The 27,324-nt window shown below is 43.0% G+C and overlaps 1 protein-coding gene across 1 annotated transcript; it reads left to right on the forward strand.

Annotated features, from left to right (window-relative positions):
* The first annotated feature begins 11,825 nt into the window (after nt 1-11,825).
* On the forward strand, nt 11,826-26,633 carry LOC137378650 (probable G-protein coupled receptor 139). The gene is made up of 2 exons (XM_068048940.1): nt 11,826-11,910; nt 25,741-26,633. Exons 1-2 carry the CDS (start codon nt 11,826-11,828, stop codon nt 26,631-26,633), a joined length of 978 nt encoding a protein of 325 aa, XP_067905041.1.
* The last annotated feature ends 691 nt before the right edge of the window (nt 26,634-27,324 follow it).

Genomic DNA, 27,324 nt, shown 5'->3' on the forward strand with positions numbered 1-27,324 from the left:
CTTCAGAATTAGCTGTGCCATTAGCCAAGCTACTCCAGTACGGCTACAACACAGGCAACTGGAAAATTCCCCAGGTAAGTGCTATCCAGAAAGAGCAGGACAAATCCAATCTAGACAATTACTGCCCCATCAGTCTACTCTCAATCAACAGCAAAATGGTGGAAGATGTTGTTGGCAGTGCTAGCAAGTGGCAACAACAACCTGCTCACTGATGCATAGCTTGTGTTCCCCAGGACCACTTAGTTTCAGACCTCATTACAGCCTTGGTCCAAACATGGACTAAGAGTTGAATCCCAAATGTGAACTGAGAGTGACAGCCCTTGACATTAAGGCAGCATTTGACCCAAAAGTGGAATTAAGCAGCCCTGGAAAAATTGAAGTCAATTGGAAACAGTGAGGGGGAGGGGAAATGCTATCATTGGGAAATGCGAGAATCTATTATTAAAGAGTGAGTAGCAAGACAACTAGAAAATCGCAGTACCATCAGGCAGAGTCAATATGGTTTTGTGAAAGGGAAATCGTGTTTGACAAATTTATTAGAGTTCTTTGGGGATGTAACAAGCAGGGTGGATAAAGGGAAATCAGTAGATGTAGTGCATTTGGATTTCCAAAAGACATTTGATAAGGCGCTCTATAAAAGGTTACTACACAAGATATGAACACATGGTGTTGGGGGTGATATATTAGCATGAGACCTGAATATTCAAGGATATTTGACATTTCAGAAGGTTGGGGGAAAAGGAAAAGGAGTTGGGATAGGTCTGGTAATAAATGATGAGATCAGTACAACTGTGAAAAATGATCTTGATTCAGAAGTTCATGGAGTAGAATCAGTTTGGGTGGAGATAAGAAGAAGCAAAGGAAAGAAGTCACTGGTGGGAGTAGTTTATGAGCCCCCTAACAGTAGCTACAAAGTAGGACAGAGTATACATCAAGAAATATTGGGGGATTGCAAGAAAGTTACGGCAATAATCGTGCATGACTTTTATCTTCACATTGATTGGACAAATCAAATTGGCAAAGATAGCCTGGAGGAGGAGTTCATGGAGCGTATTTGGGACTGTTTCTTGAAACAATAAGTTCTGGAACCTACCAGGGTCCAGGCTATTTAGGCCTGGTATTATGTAAAAAGACAGGATGTCAGAAAGGTACAGCGATATTCCTGAGGGATTTTAATCTACTTATAGACTGGAATAATCAGATGGGCAAAGGTTGCCTAGATGAGGAGTTCAGAGAATGTTTTGGGGGTTAGTTTCTGAGAACAGTATATTCTGGAGCCAACCAGTTAGCAGGCTATACTAGACCTGGTATTGTGCAATGAGAAAGGATTAATTGATGGAATCCCCTGTGGCTATTCCCCTCTCTAACAAGTATACCGTTTTGGATACTGTTGGGGGTGATGGCCTATCAGGGGAAAACAGCAGCAGCCAGGGCAGTGGCACCACGGCTGGCACTGTTGTTCAGCAGGGAGGGACAAAGCGCAGAAGAGCAATAGTTATAGAGGACTCGATAGTCAGGGGCACAGATAGGCGCTTCTGTGGACGTGAAAGAGACTCCAGGATGGTATGTTGCCTCCCTGGTGCAAGGGTCAAGGATGTCTCTGAACGGACAGGGGACATTCTGAAGGGGGAGGGTGAACAGCCAGAGGTTGTGGTACACATCGGTACCAACGAAATAGGCAGGAAGAGTGACGAGGTCCTGCAGGGGGAGTTTAGGGAGTTAGGTAGAAAGTTAAAAGACAGGACCTCTCGGGTTGTAATCTCGGGATTACTCCCTCTGCCACATGCCAGTGAGGCTAGAAATAGGAAGATAGTGCAGCTAAACACGTGGCTGAGCAGATGGTGTAGAAGGGAGTGTTTAAGATATCTGGACCATTGGGCTCTCTTCAGGGACAGATGGGAACTGTACAAAAAGGACGGGTTGCATCTAAACTGGAGGGGCACTAATATCCTGGCTGCAAGTTTGCTACCGTCACTCGGGAGGGTTTAAACTAGTGTGGCAGGGGGGTGTGAACCAGAGCAGTAGGAGAGCTAGTGAAATAAATGAGGTGGACATAGTAAATAAGGCCAGTAAGACTAAGAGGAAGAGCAGGCAGGGAGATGTTGCTGAACACAGCGGGACTGGTGGTCTGAAGTGCATTTGTTTCAATGCGAGAAGTAGAACAGGTAAGGCAGATGAACTTAGAGCTTGGATTAGTACTTGGAAATATGATGTTGTTGCTATTACAGAGGGAAGGGCAGGATTGGCAGCTAAATGTTCCAGGCTTTAGAAGCTTCAGGCGGGATAGAGGGGATGTAAAAGGGGTGGGGGAGTTGCATTACTGGTTAAGGAGAATATCACAGCTGTACTGCAGGAGGACACCTCAGAGGGGTCATGCAGCGAGGCAATATGGGTGGAGCTCAGGAATAGGAAGGGTGCAGTCACGATGTTGGGGGTTTACTACAGGCCTCCCAACAGCCAGCGGGAGGTGGAGGAGCAGATATGTAGACAGATTTTGGAAAGATGTCAAGGTAACAGGGTTGTGGTGGTGGGTGATTTTAACTTCCCCTATATTGACTGGGACTCACTTAATGCTAGGGGCTTGGATGGGGCAGAATTTGTAAGGAGCATCCAGGAGGGCTTCTTGAAACAGTATGTAGATTGTCCAACTAGGGATGGGGCCATTCTGGACCTGGTATTGGGGAATGAGCCAGGCCAGGTGGTCAAATAATCAGTGGGCGAGCATTTCGGGAGCAGTGACCATAATTCCATAAGTTTTAAGGTGCTTGTGAATAAGGATAAGAGTAGTCCTCGGGTGAAGGTGCTAAATTGGGGGAAGGCTAATTATAACAATATTAGGCAGGAACTGAAGAATTTAGATTGGGGGCGGCTGTGTGAGGGTAAATCAACATCTGACATGTGGGTGTCTTTCAAACGTCAGCTGATTAGAATCCAGGACCAGCATGTTCCTGTGAGAAAGAAAGACAAGTCTGGCAAGTTTCAGGAAGCTTGGATAACACGGGATATTGTGAGCCGAGTCAAAAAGAAAAAGGAAGCATTTGTAAGGGCTGGAAGACTAGGAACAGAGAAAGCACTTGAGGAATATAAAGACAGTATGAAGGAAATTAAGCAAGGAGTTAGGAGGGCTAAAAGGGGTCATGAAAAGTCATTTGCAAACATGATTAAGGAAAATCCCAAGGCTTTTTAAAAGTATATAAAGAGCAAGAGGGTAACCAGGGAAAGGGTTGGCCCACTCAAGGACAGAGATGGGAATCTAATTGTGGAGCCAAAGGAATTGGGCGAGGTGCTAAATGAGTACTTTGCATCAGTATTCACCAAAGAGAAGGACTTGGTGGATGATGAGCCTAGGGAAAGGAGTGTAGATCGTCTCAGTCATCTCATTATCAAAAAGGAGGAGGTGTTAGGTGTCATGCAAAACATTAAGGTAGATAAGTCCCCAGGGCCTGATGGGATCTACCCTAGAATACTGAGGAAGGCAAGGGAAGAAATTGCTGGGGCCTTGACAGAAATCTTTGCATCCTCATTGGCTACAGGTGAGGTCCCAGAGGACTGGAGAATAGCCAATGTTGTGCCTTTGTTTAAGAAGGGTGGCAAGGATAATCCAGGAAATTATAGGCCGGTGAGCTTTACGTCAGTGGTAGGGAAACTATTAGAGAGGATTATTCGGGGCAGGATTTACTCCCATTTGGAAACAAACAAACTTATTAGCGAGAGACAGCATAGTTTTGTGAAGGGGAGGTCGTGTCTTACTAATTTGATTGAGTTTTTTGAGGAAGTAACAAAGATGATTGATGAAGGAAGGGCAGTGGATGTTATCTATATGGACTTTAGTAAAGCCTTTGACAAGGTCCCGCATGGCAGACTGGTAAAAAAGGTGAAGTCACACGGGATCAGATGTGAGCTGGCAAGATGGATACAGAACTGCCTCGGTCATAGAAGACAGAGGGTATCAGTGGATGGGTGTTTTTCTGAATGGAGGAATGTGACTAGTAGTGTTCCACAGGGATCAGTGCTGGGACCTTTGCTCTTTGTCGTATATATAAATGATTTGGAGGAAAATGTAGCTGGTCTGATTAGTAAGTTTGCGGACGACACAAAGGTTGGTGGAGTTGCGGATAATGATGAGGATTGTCAGAGGATACAGCAGGATATAGATTGGTTGGAGACTTGGGCGGAGAAATGGCAGATGGAGTTTAATCCGGACAAATGTGAGGTAATGCATTTTGGAAGGTCTAATGCAGGTGGGAGGTATACAGTAAATGGCAGAACCCTTAGGAGTATTGACAGGCAGAGAGATCTGGACGGACAGGTCCACAGGTCACTGAAAGTGGCAACGCAGGTGGATAAGGTAGTCAAGAAGGCAAACGGCATGCTTGCCTTCATCGGTCGGGGCATAGAGTATAAAAATAGGCAAGTCATGTTGCAGCTGTACAGAACCTTAGTTAGGCCACACTTAGAATATTGCGTGCAATTCTGGTCGCCACACTACCAGAAGGACGTGGAGGCTTTGGAGAGGGTACAGAGGAGGTTTACCAGGATGTTGCCTGGTCTGGAGGGCATTAGCTATGAGGAGAGGTTGGAAAAACTCGGATTGTTTTCACTGGAACGATGGAGGTGGAGGACATGATAGAGGTTTACAAAGTTATGAACGGCATGGACAGAGTGGATAGTCAGAACCTTTTTCCCAGGGTGGAAGAGTCAGTTACTAGGGGCCATAGGTTTAAGGTGCGGGGGGCAAAGTTTAGAGGGGATGTGCGTGGCAAGTTTTTTTTACACAGAGGGTGGTGAGTGCCTGGAACTTACTGTCAGGGGTGGTGGTGGAAGCAGATACGACAGTGACGTTTAAGAGACATCTTGACAAATACATGAATAGGAAGGGAATAGAGGGATATGGGCCCCGGAAGTGCAAAAGGTGTTAGTTTAGGCAGGCATCAAGATCGGCGCAGGCTCGAAGGGCCGAATGGCCTCTTCCTGTGCTGCACTGTTCTTTGTTTTTTGATGACCTCACAGTGAAGACGGCACGAGGTAGCATGATTGAATTTTACATTCAGTTTGAGGGAGAGAAGAATGGGTCCAAGACCAGTATTTTAAGTGTAAATAAGGGCAATTTTGAGAGCATGAAAGCAGAGCTAGCTAAAGTAAACTGGCAAATTTGATTAAGAGATAAGTCAACAGAGATGCAGTGGCACACACTTAAGGGGATAGTTCAGAAAACACAGAATAGAAACATTGCAACGAGAATGAAAAATTCCAAGGGGAGGACCCATTATCCATGGTTAACGAAAAAAATTAGATTGCATCAAACTTAAAGAAATAGCATCTAATTGCACAAAGATGGGTGGAACGTCAGATGAATGGGCAGAATATAAAGAACAGCAAAGAATGACTAAAAGATTGATAAGGAGGGAAAGCTTATAGAGTACGAGAGAAAGCTAGCTAGAAATATAAAGACAGGTAGTAAGAGTTTCTATAGATATTTTAAAAAGAAAAGAGTTAACAAAGTGACATTGGTTCTATAGAAAGTGAATCTGGGGAACCAGTTAGGGAAAATCAGGAGATGGCAGATGAATTGTACAGGTAGTTTGCATCAGTCTTCACTATAGAGGATACAAGTAACATTTCAGAAATAGCTGTAAATCAGGAAATGGAAGGGAGGGAGGAACTCAGGAAAATTACAATCACCAGAAAGTGGCACTGAGCAAATTGTTGGAGCTGTGGGCTGACAAGTCCCCGGGACCTGATGGACTTCATTCTAGGGTCCTCGAAGAAGTGGCCTGTGAGATAATCGATGTGTGGGTTTTAATTTTCCAAAATTCCCTAGATTCAGGAAAGGTTCCATTAGATTGGAAAATAGCCAACGTAACTCCTTTATTCAAAAAGTGGGGAGAGACAAAAACAGGAAACTACAGGCCAGTTAGCTTAACATCTGTTATCGGGAAAATATAAGAAGCTATTATTAAAGACGATATAGCAGGGCACTTAGAAAAATTCAAGGCAATCAGGCAGAGTCAACATGGTTTTGTGAAAGGGAAACCATGTTTAACCAATTTATTAGAGTTCTTTGAAGAAGTAGTATGTGCTGTGGATAAAGGGGAACCCATGGATGTACTGTACTTAGATTTCCAGAAGGCATTTGATAAGGTGCCACATCATAGGTTCTTGCAGAAAATAAAAGCTCATGGTGCAGCGGGTAACATATTGGCATGGATAGATGATTAGCAAGCTAACAGGAAACATTGAGGAGGCATAAATGGTTCATTTTCTGGTTGTTAAGAGGTAATGAGTGGTATGCCGCAGGGATCAGTGCTGGGGCCTCAACGTTTTACATTTATATAAATGACTTGGATGAAGGGACGGAAGGTATGGTTGCTAAATGTGCTGATGACACACAGATAGGGAGGAAAGTAAGTTATGAAGAAGACATAAGGAGGCTAAAAAGGGATATAGATTGATTAAGTGACTGGTCAAAGATCTGGCAAATGGAGTATAAGGTGGGAAAATGTGAAATTGTCCATTTTTGGAGGAAGAATAACAAAGAAGCATGTTATCTAAAGTGTGAGAGATTGCAGAACTCTGAGATGCAGAGGGATCTGGGTGTCCTCGTGCATGAATTACAAAAGGTCAGTATGCAGGTGCAGCAAGTAATTAGGAAAGCTAATAGAATGTTATTGTTTATTGCAAGGGCAATTGAAAGCAAAAGTAGGGAGGTTATGCTTCAGTTATGCAGGGCATTGTTGAGACCACATTTGGACTACTGTGCACAGTACTGGTCTCCTTATTTAAAGAAGTATGTAAATGCATTGGAAGCAGTTCAAGAAGGTTTACTAGACAAATACCTGGAATGGGCGGGTTGCCTTATGAGGACAGGTTGGACAGACTAGGTTTATATGCACTGGAGTTTGGAAGAGTGAGAGGCAACTTGATTGAACCATATAGGATCCTGAGGGGTCTTGACAGGGTGGATGCAGAAAGGATGTTTCCCCTTGTGGGGAATCTAGAACTAGGGGTCACTGTTTAAAAATAAGTGTTGTCCCATTTAAGACAGAGGTGAGAAGATTTTTTTTTCTCTGAGGGTCACGAGCCTTTGGGACTCTCTTCCTCAAAAGGCAGTGGAAGCAGAGTTTTGGAAAGTTTTTTAGGCAGAGGTAGATTGATTCTTGATAAGCAAGGAGGTGGAAAGTTATTGGGGGTAGGCGGGAATGTGGAGGCGAGGTTACAATCAGATCAGCCATGAACTTGTTGAATGGCAGAGCAGGCTCAAGGGGCTGTGGCTTACTCCTGCTCCTAATTCCTATTTCTGTATGTGTAATTAGAGACCTCCTAGTAAAGGATCTTGTAGGCAGGAGTGATCATAATATGATAGAATTTCACATTGGATTTGAGAGAGAAATGTCGGCCATAACGCGCATCTTAAACTTAAATAAAGGCAATTACAAGGGTATGAAGACTGAATTGGCTAAAGTGGACTGGGTAAATAGGTTAAAAGGTAAGATATTAGCAAAGCAGTGGCAGATGTTAAAGGAGATATTCCATAACTCTATACAAAGATACATTCTATTGAGAAAGAATGACTCTACCGAAAGTATGCACTATTCGTGGCTAAGGAAGTTAAGGATGGTATCAAATTGAAAGTCAAGTCATGCAATGCTGCAAAGATTAATGGTAGGCCAGAAGATAGTGAAAAAATTTAGAAACCAGCAAAGAATGACTAAAAAAAAATGAGGATGGAGAAACTGACGGATGAGAAAAAGCAAGCAAGAAACATAAAAACAGACAGTAAAAGCTTCCACAAATATATAAAAAGGAAAAGAGTTGCCAAAGTGAACATTGCTCTATTAGAGGGTGAGACTGTGGAATTAATAAAGGGAAATGAGAAAATGGCAGAGGATTTGAACAAGTATTTTGTAACTGTCTTCATAGGAGAAGACACAAAAAGCATCTCAAGAATAGCAGAAAATCAGGAGGCAAAAGGAGGGAGGAACTTCAAATTATCACATCACTAGAGATGAAATAATGGGAATACTAATGGGATTAAAGGCTAACAATACCCCTGGACCTGATGGCCTACATAAAAGTGTCTTCAAGGACGTGACTGCAGAGATAGTAGATGCACTGCTTGTAATCATTGAAAACTCCCTAGGTTCTGGAAAGGTCCCAATGAATTGGAAAACCTCAAATGTAACACCTCTGTTCAGAAAGGAAGGAGTCAGAAAGCTGGAATGTTTAGGCCATTAGCCTAACATCTATCATTGGGGAAATGCTGGAATCCATTATTAAAGAGATAGTACCATGACAACTAGAAATTTACAACACAATCAGGCAGAGTCAATATGGTTTTGTGAAAGGAAAATTGTGTTTGACAAATTTATTAGAGTTCTTTGAGGATGTAACAAGCAGGGTGGATAAAGGGGAACCAGTGGATGCAGTGTATTTGGATTTACAGAAAGCATCCCACAGGGTGCCACATAAAAGGTTACTACACAAGGTAAGAACTCATGTTGTTAGCATGGATAGAGGACAGGGTAACTAACAGGAAACAGAGTGTCGAGATATATGGGTCATTTTCAGGATGGCAAACTATAATTAGTGGAATGTCATAGAGATCAGTGACTTGGGCCTCAACTATTTACGATCAACATTAATGACTTGACTGAAGGAACCGACTGTATTGCAGCCATATTTGCTGGTGATATGAATGTAGCTAGGAAAGCAAGTTGTGAGGAGGATACAAAATGTCTGCAAAGGGATATAGATAGTGTTATGATCCTGTAGCTTTTTTTCCAGGAAGAATGCGGTGAGCCTTTAAGGCAGGAAAAAGAACCGTACTGCTTTAAGGCAGCATGCTCTGAAGGCTGAGCCAAAGAATGCATTCTCATTGCCTTGGATACAGCCATTCAGAGACTGCAATTCAAAGGATGCATTCTCGTTACCTTGGATACAGCCACTCGGACTGAGCATTTGTTACAATTTAATTTTGAACAGACTTATAGTGCAAACAGATTGTTCGAAGAGAGGACACAGACAGACAGCTGTGTGTTAGCACCTGAAAGGAGTGCTCTCAGACCATTTAAACTGAAGGAAGAGAATTTAGTCTGTTTATTTATTATTCTCAATCAAAATTCTAAATAGTCAAGCCAAAACAGAGATCTCTGATAATTTGAACTGAAGGAAGAGATGCGGGACTGTGACAATCTATTATCCCTCAAAAATTCTAAAGCCAAATTGATTCTATTGAAAGTGGTTGCAAGTTGCTGATCTACTGTGGTCATCGCTGGAAGAAGGAGGAGTTTGAAACTTTGGGTGTTGGACTGTTTTCCTTTCCTCACTGGACCCGGGAAAATTGCTTGGACTTTTTTCACCTCTGGCAGGAGCATAAATCTGAAAGGACTCTAGTTTTTTTCTATTTTAAATGTTGTTTATATCTTTGTAGCATTTAAGAATTTAATTTTTTCTAATTAAACGGTTAATTTGTTGATTTAAAGACACCCGGTTTGGTTAGCCTCATTTGGGGGTTAATTCTTTTGGGCCTCCTTATCTCGAGAGACAATGGATACGCGCCTGGAGGTGGTCAGTGGTTTGTGAAGCAGCGCCTGGAGTGGCTATAAAGGCCAATTCTGGAGTGACAGGCTCTTCCACAGGTGCTGCAGAGAAATTTGTTTGTTGGGGCTGTTGCACAGTTGGCTCTCCCCTTGCGCCTCTGTCTTTTTTCCTGCCAACTACTAAGTCTCTTCGACTCGCCACAATTTAGCCCTGTCTTTATGGCTGCCCGCCAGCTCTGGCGAATGCTGGCAACTGACTCCCACGACTTGTGATCAATGTCACACGATTTCATGTCGCGTTTGCAGACGTCTTTATAACGGAGACATGGACGGCCGGTGGGTCTGATACCAGTGGCGAGCTCACTGTACAATGTGTCTTTGGGGATCCTGCCATCTTCCATGCAGCTCACATGGCCAATAGATGGTACAATTTGGCTGGGTCTTTCTTTGTTTTGAAAAGGTTAAGATGATATGTTAGGCGATCTGTGGAGGGGTGGGACCCTGGACAATCAGAGTTTCATATTTTGATTGGGGGCTTTGACTGGAGCAGTCGGTCGTAACAACAGGTTAAGTGAATGGGGAAAAAATTGCAGATGGAGTATAATGTGGAAAAATGCGAGTTTGTCCGCTTTGGCAGGAAAAATAGGAAAGCAGAATATTATTTCAATGCATGAAGACTGCAGAGTGCTGATGTACCGAGGGACCCTGGAGGTCCTTGTACATGAATCACAAAAAGTCAGGATGCAGAAACAGCAAGTAGTTATGAAGGCAAATGGGAGATTCGCCCCTACTGCAAGAGGAATATAAAAGTAGGGACATCTTGCTGCAACAAAAAGGGGCATTTGTGAGACTGCACCTAGAGTACTGTGTAAGTCACCTTATTTAAGGAGGGACATACTTGCATTGGAAGCAGACCAGAGAGGTTCACTATACTGATTCCTGGGACAAAGGGTTTGGCTTATGAGGAAAGTTTGAGCAGGTTCGGCCAATAGTCATTGGGGTTTAGAAGATCGAGAGGTGATCTTACTGAACCATACAAGATTCTGAAGGGGCTGGACAGGGTAGATGCAGAGAGGATGTTTCCCTTTGTGGGAGAAACTAGAACAAGAGGGCACAATTTACAAATTAGGGGACTCCCATTGAAGATGGCGATGAGGAGGAATTTCTTCTCCGAGAGGGTCATTAGTTTTTGGAATTCTCTTCCACAGTGAGCAAGTGAGGCTGGGTCATTGAATATGTTCAAGACTGACTTAGACATATTCTCGATTGACAAGGGAATCAAGGGTTATGGGGGGGCAGGTCGTGGAGTTAAGGCAAAAATCAGATCATACATGATCTTCTTGAATGGTGAAGCAGGTTCGAGGGGCCAAATGGCCTACTCCTGCTCCTATTTCTTATGTTCTTATTCTTTTCATACAGTTTACCATATCCAATTTCTCTACTCCCACCCCATTATTCTCAGACTTTGGCAGCAGCATCTTCTTGTTTTCTGAGGACAGATTAATAAAGTACTTATTACCTCTTCCATGTTCTCTGCTCGAAAGCTGATTCCCTTTTTGCTCCCAAATTGGTCACATTTCTTTAATTTTAATTTCCTTTTTTCATGTTGATAAAAGTAATAATGATAATAATACTATATTACTTTGGAACAGTTGTGGTGGTCTTTGAAGATTCAAGCAGAATAAAGTCCATTTTCAGGCACATCTCCCTCTAAACCACCTGACCTCAGCAGACCTAATGCTGACGTTAAATGACCAGAATTAAACTGATTTCTGAAGATTCATATTCCTCTATTTGATGAGCATAAACATAACATGGATCAAAGTTTATTATTTAAGTAGAAGTTAGGGGTGGGGTGGAGTTACTCATTCGGGTGTACGGTTTGCAAAAAGACAGTCAGACAAATTGAGAGTGTTAGTTTATCTTTTCCATTATTACCATATTACCATAATCCCATGTAGCTACTTGAGCCTGCAGCCCTCCAACCTCATTGACCACACTGCAGGTACGTACACACCTGCACGACAGACCAATTTTAGATATCACACATTCCTCTATGCCCCAAACCGCACCCCACCCAATACCCTGTCTTATCCCTCCTACTTCTGAACTACTCGATGCTAATGCTGTTTGCCTCTCTCAGATCTGTTTGTTCAAATGACTGTAAGCAATATCAATGATCACCCAACCTAATTATGTCCCTGGACGATTTGTTGTGTATGTATAAAGGCTCCTTTAGATGATCACAGTTTCAGTTAAAGTTGGAGTTCTTGCTTTAAACTGAGCATGAAATATTTGTTCAATTTAATACCAACACTCGCTGATGTTGAGATCATTTATTGTCCTGTGCTTGGTGCCATTGGAGTGCCCAGTAAGTTACTAATAAGTTCCTAATATCTGTTCCTTGTTGTGTCATTGGTGAAGTGTTTCTGCGATCTGAGTGCAAATTGCGCTAGTTTTGAGAAATGCTTTTTTCCTCAAGTTTTGTTCAAACTCATTTGAATGTCTCTGAAAATAAAATCTGCCATGAACCAGCACGATCGGTCAGCATTTTGGAGTGCATTAAAGATATTTCTTGATATATTTAAGAGTGATAATCTCGTGCAGCTTTATTAATACAGTTGAAAATGGATTTAACGCAAAAAATAAGCATTTGAAATCTAAGATTTAAATAATTGAAAATGAATTTGAAAAGCTGTACAGAACTGTTTACTTGTTCCATTGATATACAATAGTCAGTTTCTTAATAATAAAAAAGTAATGTTTAAATGATTTAAAAACATGCCTTTTGGTATCCTTGTGCCTAAACAAAACAGCTTAATTTTAGGAGCCTCCTTGAAGGCTCATAAATAGGCACAATTGGTGAAAATTGTCCATGGTGATGGATTAGATCTGGAAACGTGGACAGTTTTGTGGACATTACCAGTATCTAGCGCAATATTTTTAAGCTAACACAAAAGATCATGCAAATCCTATTTTGCACTGAACGTAATTTGGCTGAGTTGGGGTGAATAATGCTGCAAAACCGAAGCTACCGATGTCTTTACATTTTGACTGTTTTATTTCTGGAGGTCTGATAATGTGGCACTGTGTCTGATATCTTCATTACATCTTCATCTGCAGTCTGTTTTCAGTGTGTATACACTGCAGATATGGTATTTGTTTAATATGATTCTAATAATAATAATGATCGTGGAATCCATTGTGAGATGCTTGACCTCATGTGTTGCCTCACCTTCCTCTTCCTGCTCTTTTAGCAGATGTTGTGCAGGTCATTGAGTAGATTGTAAAGGGGAAAGGGGAACGTGAGCCTGAAAGGAGATGACTGGAGATTTATGGGCAAGACATGTTCTGGGCTCAACAATGATCTATGTCAAGTAATAAGTGTAATGCATTTCAAATAGGCAGAAAACAAACTTAATTGACTTTGTTGGAGCAAAGGATGAAAGTAGCACAGTTGATGTTATGTACATGTATTTTAGATAGGTGGTTGACAAAATTCTTCACTTATTAAAGACTTGTTAGCAAAACTGTCGTCCATGGGATTAAAAGGAAAGTGGCTGTGTCACTATGAAATTGGCTCAGAGACAGAAAGCAGAGAGTTGTGGTGGACATTTATTTTTCAGACCAGAAGGAGATATACAGTGGTTGACACTTGGAGTCAGTGTTGGGAGAACTGCTCTTTTTGATATATGTTAATGACATTGTGTTGAATATATAGGGCATCATTTCAAAGCTTCCAGGTGACACACAACTTGAAAATGTAGTAAACAATAGGATAATAGGACCTTGGGCCTTAGTTCAGGAGATCAGGATGTAGAATCAGTTTTGGTGGAGATGAGGAATAGTACGGGAAAGAAGTCACCAGTGGGAGTGTCTACAGGCCCCTGAACAGTAATCACAATGCAGGATGAAGTGTACAAGAAGAAATATTAAGTGCTTGTGAAAATGGGATGGCAATAATCATGGGTGAATTTAATCTACATATAAACTGGAAAAATGAGATTGACAATATTAGCCTGGATGAGGAGTTCATAGAATGCTTTCAAGACAGTTTCTCAGAGCACCACAGCGGGTTCTGCAACCAACCAAAGATCAGGTTATATTAGACTTGGTATTGCGTAAGGTGACAGGATTAATTAATGACATCAGAGTAAAAGTAGAAGCAACCACAATATGATTGAATTTTACATCTAGTTGGAAAGAGACAAGTGTGGGTCTGAGACTAGTACTTCAAACTTGAATATGGGTAACTATGTGGGCATGAAAGCTGAGCAAGATGATGTGAACTGGGTTGATAGATCAATAGCGAAGCAGTGGCAGACATTTAAGGGGATATTTCAGAATACTCAGAATAATTATATTCCTACCATAAAGAAAAATTCTCGCGAGAGGACCTGCCATCCGTCGTTAACTAAAGGAGTTAAGGAAAGCATCAAACTTAAGGAAAAAGCATGTAATTGCACAAAAATGAGTGGCAGTTCAGATGATTGGTCAGAATATGAAGAATGGCAGAGAATGACTAAAAGGTTAATTAGGAGAAAGAAATTAGAGTATGAGAGGAAGCTAGCTAGAAATGTAAAAATGGATAGCAAGAGTTTCTACAGGTATTTACAAAGGAAAAGAGTAAGTAAAGTAAGAGTTGCTCCTCTAGAGAGTGAGAATGGGGAGTTAATAGTAGGTAATAAGGAAATGGCGGATGCAATGAACTAATATTTTGCTTCTGTCTTCTCTATAGAGGATACAAAATACATTCCAGTAATAGCTGTATATCAGGAAGTGGAAGGATGAGAGGAACTTGGTGAAATTACAATCACCAGAGAAGTGGCACTGACCAAAGATATTTGGAAGGTCACTGACCCCTTTCTTGTGCAGCTGCGGGCCTGGGTTCTGATCGATTTCATCCTCGGGTCTTAAAAGAGATGGCTAATGAGGTAGTAGGTGCGTTAATGTTAATTTTGCAAAATTCGCTAGATTCTGGAAAGGTGTCATCAGACTGGAAAGCCCCTTTATTCAGGAAGTGGGGGAAGCAGAAAACCTGTAACTAATGGCCAGTTAGCTTGCTGTCTGTTGTGGAGAAGGTGTGATAATCAGTCATTAAGGAGTTTGTAGCTGGGTACTTACAAAAACTCAAGGTAATCGGAAATAGTCAGCAGGGTTTTGTGAAAGGGAAATCATGTTTAACCAATTTGTTGGAGTTCTTTGAAGGAGTGACATGTACTGTGGATAAAGGGGAGCCCATTGACGTACTGTACTTGGATTTCCAGAAGGTATTTGACAAGGTGCCACATAAAAGGTTTATGTGCAATGTAGGAGCTCATGGTGTAGGGGCTAACATAGCAGCACAGAAAAGAAGATTGGCTGGCTGGAGAAAACAGGGGTCTGTGCTGAGGCCTCAACATTTTATAATTGATATTAATGACTTAGATGAGGGAACTGATGGCATAGGAGCTACATTTGAAGATGACACAAAAATAGTTAGGAAAGTATGTTGTGAAGAGGTCAAAAGGAGGTTGTAGAGTGATATAGATAGGCTGAGTGAGTGGGCAAGGATCTGGAAGATGGAGCATAATGTGAGAAAATGTGAAGTTGTTCACTTCGGCAGGAAGAATAAAAAAGCAGAGGATTATTTAAATGGAGAATGACTTCAGAATTCTGAGGTGCGAGGGGATCTAGGTTTTCTCGTGCATGAGTTACAAAAAATTAGTATGCAGGTACAGCTGGTAATAAAGAAGGCTAATGGAAAGCTATCCTTGCTTATGAGAGGAATTGAGAATAAAAGTAAGGATATTATGCTTCAGTATACAGAACATTGGTGAGACCACATCTTGAATACTGTGTGCAGTTTTGGTCTCCTGATTGAAGGAAGGATGTGAATGCATTGGAGACAGTTCAGAGGAGGTTTACTGGATTGATACCTGGAATGAGAAGGTTGTCTTATGAGGAAATATTGGACAGACTGGGCTTGATTTCACTGGAGTTTAGAAGAGTGAGGGGAGACTTGATTGAAATTTATAAGATCCTGAAGTGTCTTGACAAGGTGGATGTAGAGAGGATGTTTCCTCTTGTGTGTGAGTCTGGAACTAGGGCTGTTTTAAAGTTAGTGGTCACCCTTTTAGGACAGAGATGAGGAGAATTTTTTTTTTATCTCAGAGGGTTGTGCGACTTTGAAACTCTCTGTTTCAGAAAGTAGTGAGGTGGTGTCATTGAATATATTTAAGGCGGAGCTAGGCAGATTCTTGTTGGGCAATGTCATCAATGGTTATTGGGGGTAGATGGGAGTGTGGAATTCCAAACGCCAACAGATCAGCCAGGATCTTTTGGAACGGTGGAGCAGGCTCGAGGGGCTGAATGGCCTACTTCTGCTCCTAATTCATATGTTCGTATAATGACGGACTTCAGGACTCATACTGGTGAAATGGGCAGACACATGGCAGATGAAATTTAATGCTATGTAGTATAAGTTTAATAATTTTGGTAGAAAGAACGAGGGCTGACAATATGAAGGGCATGGTACAATTTTAAAGGGGGTTCAGGAAGTGAGACTTGAAGAGGTATGTACACAAAGTTTTGAAGATAGCAGGGCAAGTTGAGAAGGCTGTTACAGAGGCATATGGGTTTCTTGGCTTTATTAATAATGGAATAGAGGAAATAAGCATGGACACTTTGCTAAACATTGATGAAACACCGGTTAGGCCTGAGCTGGAGTATTCTGGTCAATTCTGTGCAATACATTTTAGAAATAAAGCCACGCATTTAGAGAAGGTGCAGAGGAAATTTCCCAGAATGGTTCCAGGAATGAATGACGTCAGTTACTTGGAGAGACCAGAAAAGCTGGCTTGTCCTTGGAGCAGAGAATTTTAAGAGGAAATTTGATCAAGGCATTCAAAATGATGAATGGTTTTGATAGATTAAATAAGGAGAAACTGTTACCAGTGGGTGAATGTTTAGTAACCAGAGGACACAGATTTAAGATCATTGGCAAAAGAACCAGAGGTAGCATGAGGCCACCTTTTATACAGCAAGATGTTGTGATCTGGAAGGCATTGCCTGAAAGGACAGATTCAATAATAAAAGGGAACTGGATAAATACTTGAATGGGAAAAGATTGCAGGGTTATGGGAAAAGAGCAGGACTAATTGGATAGCCCTTCAAAGATGATGCTATGAAAACATGTTTACTTCAGAAATGGTGATGTATTTGTCAAACATAATCCCAAAGTGTTAGAGAACCCGCTGGCCAGTTATCAAGATCACGGTGCAGTAATACTAAACCAAATAAATTGAATACTGAGTCATGTATTGACAACATTGGAATCAAAATGAAGGAGCAATGCTCAAACTGAGCACTCTCTCACTCTAGTTCTGATCCTGAGTAGAAAAGGAACCAGTTTAGAGAACAGCCAGAAGATCTCTGGGCACAGAGAACAAGTTGTGAAGGAAAAGTAGAAAAACCTGGCTTTTTCAGCCTTGAAAGGAGTGACTGAAAGATGTATTTTCCGATGTAAAAAGTCTAGAACAATGATCATTCTGGGCACTATTTCAGACCAAACCATGACAGTGGGTCAGATTTCAGGAAGTTCTTCACACCAAAAGTCATCAAGCTATAGATTTGGTCTCGATACTGGAACAGAAACCCGGGAGCATGTGAGAAACTACTGAATATTGTATTGTGCGGACACATTATGGGGTTTTACTGGATGTTGGAATTGAAGGTGGATCAAATGGTCTTTAGAGTCAGAGAGTTGTACAGCATAGAAACAGGCCCTTCGGCCCATCGCGTCCATAATGCCTCTCTATACTAATCCCACCTGCCTGCACTAATTCCATATCCCTCTATGCCTTTCTCATTCAAGTACCTCTCCAGCTTAATCACATCTTTCCTTTAGAGTGGCGACCAGAACTGCGCACAGCGCTCCAAATGCGGCCTAACCAACGCTATGTACAATTGTAACATGATGTCCCAGCTCTTGTATTCAATGCCTAGGCTAATGAAGGCAAGCATGCCACACACCTTCTTCACCAGCCTGCCTACCTGTGTTGCCACTTTCAGGGAACTATGTACCTGCACCCAAGGTAGACACCAATGACACTCCCCAGGGCCCTGCCATTCACTGGATATGTCCTGCCCTGGTTTAACTTCCCAAAATGCATCACTTCACACTTGTCTGCGTTAAATTCCATTTGCCAATCCCTTGCCCACTTTCCCAGTTTATGTATATCCTGTTGCAACCTTAGACAACTTTCTTCTCTGTCCACTGTACTACCAATTTTGGTGTAATCTGCAAACTGACTGATCATGCCCCCTAAATTCACATCCAAGTCATTAATATATATGACAAACAACAGAGGACACAGCACTAATCCCTGCGGCACACCACAGGTCACCGGCCTCCAATCTGAAAAACAAGCCTCCACTACCACCCTCTGCCTCCTGTCACCAAGCCAATTTGGTATCCAATTTGCTAGTTCACCCTGGATCCCATGTGTTCGAACCTTCTGGACCAGCCTACCATGCAGGACCTTGTCAAAGGCCTTGCTAAAGTCCATGTAGACAACGTCCATCGCCCTGCCCTCGTCAATCCTCTTGGTCACCTCCTCAAAAAATTCAATCAAATTCATGAGACATGATTTCCCATGCACAAAGCCATGCTGACTATCACTAATCAGACCTTGCCTTTCCAAATGCATTTAAACCCTGTCTCTCAGAATCCCTTCCAATAACGTTCCCACCACTGATGTAAGGCTCACCGGCCTGTCGTTCCCTGGCTTATCCCTGCTGCCCTTCTGAAATAAAGACACAATATTAGCTATCCTCCAGTCTTCCAGTACCTCACCTGTGGCTAATGATGATACATAAATATCTGCCAGGGCCCCAGCAATCTCCTCCCTTGCTTCCCATAGCATCCTAGGATACACCTGGTCAGGCCCTGGGGATTTATTCACCTTAATGCGCTTCCAAACCTCCAACACCTCCTCCTTTGTAATGTTCTTTCTGCCCATTCTAACCTCCATTCATCTCCATCTTATACACTGCTGCTCCGAGCCTATCCAGTACAAACTCCTACTCACCCTGTGCTCACTGAGCTTCATTTAGCTCCTGGTTTCCCCAGTGTCTCCAATTTAAACCTCTGTTTCTCCTGTTTAAATTCCTTCATAGCCCACCCCTCCTTCTCTTTAAATTAGATGTAGAATTTTAGATTTCGAGATACAGCACTGAATCAGGCCCTTCGGCCCACCGAGTCTGTGCCGACCATTAACCACCCATTTATACGAATCGTACACTATTCCCATATTCCTACCACATCCTCACCTGTCCCTATATTCCCCTACCACCTACCTGTACTAGTGGCAATTTTATAACGACCAATTCACCTATCAACCTGCAAGTCTTTTACCTGTGGGTGGAAACCGGAGCACCCGGAGGAGACCCACGCAGACACAGGGAGAACTTGCAAACTCCACACAGGCAGTACCCAGAATTGAACCCGGGTTGCTGGAGCTGTGAGGCTGCGGTGCTAACCACTGCGCCGCCCTTATAAATTTCTATATAAATTTCCCCAGCCCGAAAACCCCCTCTGATCTCTCATTCCTCTAACTGTCCACTTGTGAACCCCTTCACTCCACCCCACCACTGGTGGCCATCCTTGCAGCTACCTGGATCCCATGCTCTGGAACTCCCCTCCCCCACCTCTGCACTTTCTTCTGCTCTTAAACATTCCTTGAAACCCACCTCTAAAGCTTTTGGTCAACCCTCCTAATATTCTCCTTTTCGGTTCAGTGTCAATTTTTTCCTTATGCTTTGAGGAATTTCCCTAATTTGAAGGTACTGTCTAAATGAAAAATTGTTGTTTGAAAGAATATTCAGTGGAATAAATTACCACAACTACAGCTGAATTAGAAAAGAAAGATACATGAGCAGGAGCTGGTGTAAGAGTGCAGCAATATCGTTTGTAAGATTACTTTTTGTTTTATTAATAATTCTAACCCTTGTGAATCCATGATTCACTGACCAGTGTGAGTTTGTGCCAGAAAGGACGTTAAGTTTTGGGTTCAATCCCAGGCCTGTACAAGTAGGAAGCAAAATCATTCCTGACAATCTTGCACATCCTGTAACTGGTGACTTTTGCCAGGCTCAGAAGATCATTCCAGCTGCCCACCTCGCACACTGGATGACCTAGGATTAGCATAGTAGGGATGAAATACAATCAAAAATAGAGATGCACTCCTTCAGGTAACAGAAAAAGAGACGGATGAGATGTGTCAATATTGATTTTCTTCTGGCCCTGGAAAGAGTGGACAGCCAGGCCTTGTCTCAGTTGGTGATTGAAGGCCAATAATCTCCATCCCGGGTCTCCAGTGGTGCTAGGAAAGATCCCGGAGAACGGAATCCTCCACTGGACCAACCACCACACCAAATGGTAGAATGTTTCACCAGAATATATCCTGATGGAAGAAAAGGGTGAAGAAGTGGAGAGTGTGGAACAGCACATGGCAGAGGAAATCCCTCCCTTTCAGAGTGGAATGGCACAAAGGAAATTCCTGAGAGAAACGCTAAGTTAGAAAGGGAGCAGACATTAAGTGTATCCTGTCTGTGAGCAGTTCTTCCCAAAGGGCCAAATGAAATCAAAGACAATTGCTCTAAGCATCTGAGCCCCTCAATACACTCAACAGACATACGGTTCAGTTCAGATTTCATTCTGCAGACAACATTGTTGGCGAGCAGGTGGTGAATGCCTTTCAGGAGATTGAGCTGAGACTCCTGTGATCCAGCTTGTCCCTGACACTTGTAACCTTTGCAGCTTCTCTATTCCCCCTCTGTCCAGTGCAATGACAAAAGGCAGGTGTAGGCACGGATTGTGGAGGAGCAACACTGAGTTCAATGCCTCCTCGTCAGGAAGGCCCTTACTGGGAATCTGGGAGGATCCTCGATATATGTTTATTGCTTCAGAATCTGAGACATTACATTGGCAACTGAATTGTTTTTTAGTTTAGTTTAGAGATGCAGCACTGAAACAGGCCCTTTGGCCCACCGAGTCTGTGCCGACCATCAACCACCCATTTACACTAATCCTACACTAATTCCATATTCCTACCAGTTCCCTACCTGTCCCTATATTTCCCTACCACCTACCTATACTAGGGGCAATTTATAATGGCCAATTAACCTATCAACCTGCAAGTCTTTGGCATGTGGGAGGAAACCGGAGCACCCGGAGGAAACCCACGCAGACACAGGGAGGACTTGCAAACTCCACACAGGCAGTACCCAGAATTGAACCCGGGTCGCTGGAGCTGTGAGGCTGCGGTGCTAACCACTGTGCCACTGTGCCGCCCGAATGTGTAAACATCGACAGCAACTCACTAACAAAGGGAGTAGTTGAGGTAAATAGCATAGATGCATTGAAGAGGGAGCTAGATAATCACAAGAGGGAGAAAAGAATAGAAGAATATGACGATAGGGTTAGCTAAAGAGGGGTGGGAGTGGGCAGATGAATTGATCAGATATTTTGCATCGGTCTTCAACTATAGAGGACACAAGTAACATCCCAGGATTACCTAAAATAAAAGCAAAATACTGCGGAGTGTCCGGCAGACCGTGTCCAGCCCATTTCCCGTACCTCTGCCCTCAACCCTTCCCCTCCCTCCCAGAACCGTGACAGGGTTCCCCTTGTCCTCACTTTCCACCCCATCAGCCTCCATATCCAAAGGATCATCCTCCGCCATTTCCGTCACCTCCAGCGTGATGCCACGACCAAACGCATCTTCCCCTCCCTTCCCGTCAGCATTCCGAAGGGATCGTTCCCTCCGCGACACCCTGGTCCACTCCTCCATTGCCCCCACCACCTCGTCCCCGTCCCATGGCACCTTCCCCTGCAATCGCAGGAGGTGTAATACCTGCCCATTTACCTCCTCTCTCCTCACTATCCCAGGCCCCAAACACTCCTTTCAGGTGAAGCAGCGATTTACTTGCACTTCTTTCAATGTAGTATACTGTATTCGCTGCTCACAATGTGGTCTCCTCTACATTGGGGAGACCAAGAGCAGACTGGGAGACCGCATTGTGGAACACCTTCGCTCAGTCCGCAAGCAGGACCCTGAGCTTCCAGTTGCTTGCCATTTCAACACTCCCCCCTGCTCTCATGCTCAAATCTGTGTCCTGGGATTGCTGCAGTGTTCTAGTGAACATCAACGCAAGCTCAAGGAACAGCATCTCATCTACCGATTAGGCACACTGCAGCCTGCTGGACTGAACATTGAGTTCAATAATTTCAGAGCATGACAGCCCCCCATTTTACTTTCATTTTTAGTTGTTTTTTCTTATTTCTTTTTTTACATTTTTTACAATCTTTTTTTGCATTTATTTCATTTCATCTTAGTTTGCTTACCCACTGTTTTTTTTTCATGTTTGCACTTGCTGCTGGTCAATATTCAGTTCATCAACACCTTTTCTGTACTAATGCTTTGTCTTTCAACACACCATTAACATATTGTTTGCCTTTGCTCCATGACCTATTGGTCAGCTATGTGGCCTTGTCCAATCTACACCTTCTCCTTTGTTATCTCTTGCCCCACCCCCACCTCACTTGCTTATAACCTGTGACATTTTTAATATTTGTCTGTTCCGAAGAAGGGTCACTGACCCGAAACGTTAACTCTGCTTCTCTTTCCACAGATGCTGCCAGACCTGCCGAGTGGTTCCAGCATTTCTTGTTTTTATCCCAGTATTAGCTGTCAATCAGGAAATGGAAGGGAGGGAGGAACTCAATAAAATTACAATCACCAAGGAAGTGGTACTGAACAAATTGTTGGAGCTGCGGGCTGACAAGTCCCCGAGTCCTGATGGACTTCATCCTAGGGTGTTAAAAGAAGTGCTTAGTGAGATAGTTAATACGTTAGTTTTAATTTTCCAAAATTCCCTAGATTTGGGGAAGGTTCCGTTTGATTGGAAAATAGCAAATTTAACTCCTTTATTCAAAAAGGGAGGAAGACAGAAAGCAGGAAACTACAGGCCAGTTAGCTTAACATCTGTCTGAGGGAAAATGTTAGAAGCTATTATTAAAGATGTTACAACAGGGCATGTGGAAAAGTTCAAGGTAATCAGGCAGAGTCAACATGGTTTTGTGAAGGGGAAATCAGGTTTAACCAATTTATTTGAGTTCTTTGAGGGAGTTAGATGTACTGTGGATAAAGGGGAACCAGTGGATGTATTGTACTTAGATTTCCAGAAGGCATTTGATAAGGTGCCACATCAAAGGTCATTGCAGAAAATAAAAGCTCATGGTCATAGAGTCATCGAGTTACAAACAAAGAGTACGGAACACGGCCCTTTGGCCCATCGTGTCTGTGCCGGCCATCAAGCACCTATATATTTTAATCCCATTTTCCAGCACTCGGACCGTAGCCTTGTACCCTCTGCCCCTTCTCATTTGCCACTGCTCTGCCCATCTTACCAGCCCATCGAAATCGTCCTATAATCCATGTCTTTCTGCCTCACTATTTATGACACCACCAATTTTTGTGTCATCTGTGAACTTACTGATCATACCTCCTATATTCACGTCCTAATCATTAATGTACACTGCAAACAGCAAGGGTCCCAGCACCGATCCCTGTGGGACACCATAGGTCACAGGCTTCCACTCAGAAAAGCAACCCTTGATCATCACCCTCTGCCTCCTGCCACTAAGTCAATTTTGGATCCAATTTGCCAAGTTGCCTTGGATCCCATGGGCTCTTGCCTTCATAACCAACCTCCCATGCGGGGCCTTATCAAAAGCTTTACTGAAGTCCATGTAGACTACGTCAACTGCTTTACCCTCATCTACACATCTAATCACCACCTCGAAAAATTCAATCAAGTTTGTTAAACATGATCTTCCCCTGACAAAGCCGTGCTGACTATCCTTGATTAATCCCTGCCTCTCCAAGTGGAGATTAATCCTGTGCTTCACAAATTTTTGGCAATAGTTTTCCTACCACTGATGTTAGACTCACTGGCCTGTAATTGCCTGGTTTATCCCAGCTACCCTTCTTGAATAATGATGTCGGGGGTAATATATTGGCATGGATAGAAGGTTGACTAGCTAACAGGAAACAGAGAGTAGGCATAAATGGGTCATTTTCTGGTTGGAAAGATGCAACAAGTGGTGTGCCACAGGAACCTGTGCAGGGGCGTCAATTTTTTACAACTGATATAAATGACTTAAATGAAGGGAACAAAGGTATCTTTGCTCAATTTGCTGATGACACATAGGTAGGAAAGTAAATTATGAAGAGGACATAAGGGGGCTACAATGGGATATAGATAGGTTAACTGAGTGGGCAAAGACCTGGCAAATGGAGTATAATGTGGGCAAGTGTGAAACTGCCCAGTTTGGCAGGAAGAATAAAAAAGCATATTCTCGAAATGGTGAGAGATTGCAGAGCTCTGAGATGCAGAGGGATCTGGGTGTCCTAGTGCATGAATCGCAAAAGGTTAGTATGTAGGTACAGCATGTAATTAGGAAAGCTAATAGAATGTTATTGTTAATCGTGAGGGGAATTGAATACAAATGTAGGGAGGTTATGCTTCAGCTATACAGGGTATTGGTGAGACCACATCTGGAGTACTGTGTACAGTACTGGGCTCCTTATTTAAGGAAGGATGTAAATGCATTGGAGGCAGTACAAAGAAGGTTTACGAGACTAATACCTGGAATGGGTGGGCTGTCTTACGAGGAAAGATTGTTCAGACTTGGCTTGTGTCTGCTGGAATTTAGAAGAGTAAGAAGCAACTTGATTGAAACAGATAAGATCCTGAGGGGTCTTGACAGGGTGGATGTGGAAAGGATGTTTCCCCTTGTGGGAGAATTTAGATTTGGGGGTCACTGTTTAAAAATAAGGGGTCGCCCATTTAAGACAGAGATGAGGAGAATTATTTTCTCTCAGATGGTCGTGAGTCTTTGGAATTCTCTTCCTCAAAAGCCATTAGAAGCAGAGTCTTTGAATATTTTTAAGGCAGAGGTAGATAGATTCTTGACAAGCAAGGGCGTGGAAGGTTATCGGGCGTAGGTGGAAATGTGGAGTAATCAGTTCAGCCATGAACTTAATGAATGGCAGAGCAGGCTTGAAGGGCCGAGTGGCCTACTCCTGCTCCTAATGTGTATCTATGTTCGTATGTTTTGTATGGAATATAAAGACCAGCATCGACCAGTTGGGCTGAATGGCCGATTTCTGTGCTGTAAATTCTATGTAATTAGAATCAGAAACCCCAGGCAGATTCTCACATTCTCAAAGTTAGCAAGATTCACGTGGATGAAGAGCATATTATCCCAGTTGATAAAGATCAACTCCCCAGTAATCTGCTCTATAGACAACACAGGAAGGTCTATGTGCAGATGACATACAGTTGATTGGACATGAGACATCTCTGTTACACTCTGCACCCCAAGTGAAGTAGACCTCTGAAGATCTGTTGACTGTAATGAAACGGCCTGAGGGTCTGCCTGGGAAAAAATGTCCTCCCTCCCTCCTTGTGCTGTGAGCTTACTTGAAGGTGCTGAATTAGTACAGATCGTTGCACCTTAATCATTAGCTCCCTCCTCCCAGACCTTCCTACCTCCCACTTCCACCCAATCACGGGTTAACAACAGGCCATCCACTCTCGCTCTCCTTCCCCAGTTAAGACCAGGCACTCCTCTTCTTCCATCTACCCCCAATCCCTGGCCTAGTTAAGACCATGTACTCCCCCCTCATTCTCCCCTCTTGACCTCCCCCATCACCTCCCCCTCCCACCACCACCACCACCCCCTCACCCCCCACCACTGTTAACTGTAAGCCGCCCTCTTCCCTTGCCTTCCCCTCTCTTGTTTAACAACAGGCTGACCCCAGGCCCCAGTTAACACCAGGCCCTCCCACCTCTCTCTCTTCCTTTGCCCCCATGCCATTGACACTAGGCCCTCCTCCATTGGCCTCCTCCCTCACTGACCGAGGTCATATGGCCAGAACTCATGTCTGTTTTTAAGATTAATGCTGCTTTTATTTCTCTCAATTGATTCACAATATGTTTTTTTTTTAATTTTACAAACCGTTTCCTGCTGGAAACACTGGTCCAATCAGATGTCATTTTCAAATATGAGATGCAGAAAATTCAACAGAACGTCCTGTTTAACTGATGCTTTTAACTTCACCAGTTTTTCTCGCCTTGTTTTTTTTTGCAGTTAACTTGCTGGCGATTGTGATCCTGTCTCGAGGAAACTGCGGTCTCTCCAAATGTGTCACTCATTACCTGGTAGCCATGGCAGCGGCCGATCTCATGGTTGTCATGACTGATGTGATTCTGAGGTGGCTTATTGTTTATTTCCCAGTTTCTTTCCTGGATATTACTCCTGTATGTAGTTTGGTAACGGTGCTCATTGTTGCCACCACGGAGATTTCTGTCTGGTTTACAGTTGCTTTCACCTTTGATCGATTTGTGGCCATTTGTTGCCAGAAGCTGAAAACTAAATATTGCACTGAGAAAACTGCAAGGGTGATTATTGGAGCAGTGCCTGTACTGAGCTGTTTGGAAAGTATTCCCTGGTTCTTCAAATTTAAAGCTCAGTACATCTTCAATAACTTGGAATGGTTTTGCATCGCAAAACCAGAGTATTACACTTCAATCTTCTGGGCAGCATACGAGATTCTTCACCGCCTTCTAACCCCTTTGCTCCCATTCGTTTTGCTTTTGCTCCTCAACACTCTGACCGTCAGACACATTTTAATAGCTAGTAGAGTCCGCCGGAGACTCCAGGTGGACAGTGATAGAGTGAGTCCCAGTGACCCTGAGATGGACAAACGCAGAAAATCCATCATTTTACTCTTCACTATCTCAGGCAGTTTTATTGTTTTATGGATGACCTATGTTACGTGTTACCTGCATCAGCGAATTGCATTCATGTCTGATTCCCGCACCCCTTCACCCAACGCAAATACCATCGGATACCTGCTCCAGCTCCTCAGTACCTGCACAAACACTTGTATCTACACAGTGACTCAGAGCAAATTCCGAGAGCAGCTGAAAAAGGTTGTGAAATATCCTTTCACTATGATTCTCAGATTCATCAAACAGTGAACAAAAAGATTTGTCAGCATTAGAATTCAGTTCCATCTCATAAATAAGGTTATATCCCGATGAGCAGAGCTAAATTCAGAGCTCAGAGGAGCAGGAATATATCAGAGCCCAAAGCCCAGAGCTCCGAGCAGCTCAGCATTGATTCCCTTACAATATTTATCCAATTCCCTTCTGAAATTTTCTATTGTTTCTGCTTCCACCACCCTATCAGGAAGTGCATTCCAGATCATAACTCACTTACTAAATGTTTTTATTCCCATTTCCCCTCTGGTTCTTTTGCCAATTGCATTCAATCTGTGTCCTCTGTTTCCTGACGCTACTGCCAGTACAAACATTTCCTCCACATTGTCAGAACTCATGATTTTGAACAACTTTATTAAATCTCCTCTTAACTTCTTCCAAGAACAACAATCCCAGCTTCTCCAGTCTCTCCACATGTAGTCCCTCATCCCTGCTACCATACTAATAAATCTCCTCCACTCCCTCACTAAGCCTGGACATTCCTCCAAAAGAATTGTATACAATACTCTAGTTGAGACCCAACCAGTGATTTGGAACAATTTACCATAACTTGCTTGTTTTTGTACACTGTGCCTCTTGTCACGTTATCTGAGGGAACAGTGATGAAATATGACTTGAACTTGAGGAATTATGAAATAAAAGTAAACTATTGAACTATGGTATCAGAAAA

Source organism: Heterodontus francisci, chromosome 17 (assembly GCF_036365525.1).
Source record: "Heterodontus francisci isolate sHetFra1 chromosome 17, sHetFra1.hap1, whole genome shotgun sequence".
Lineage (NCBI taxonomy): Eukaryota > Metazoa > Chordata > Chondrichthyes > Heterodontiformes > Heterodontidae > Heterodontus > Heterodontus francisci.

Coding starts and splice junctions, on each gene's coding strand:
- LOC137378650 (XM_068048940.1), top strand. CDS start 11,826: ATGAAATATTTGTTCAATTTAATACCAACACTCGCTGATGTTGAGATC. Junction 11,911..25,740: donor TGGTGCCATTGGAGTGCCCA/GTAAGTTACTAA, acceptor TTTTTTTTGCAG/TTAACTTGCTGGCGATTGTG.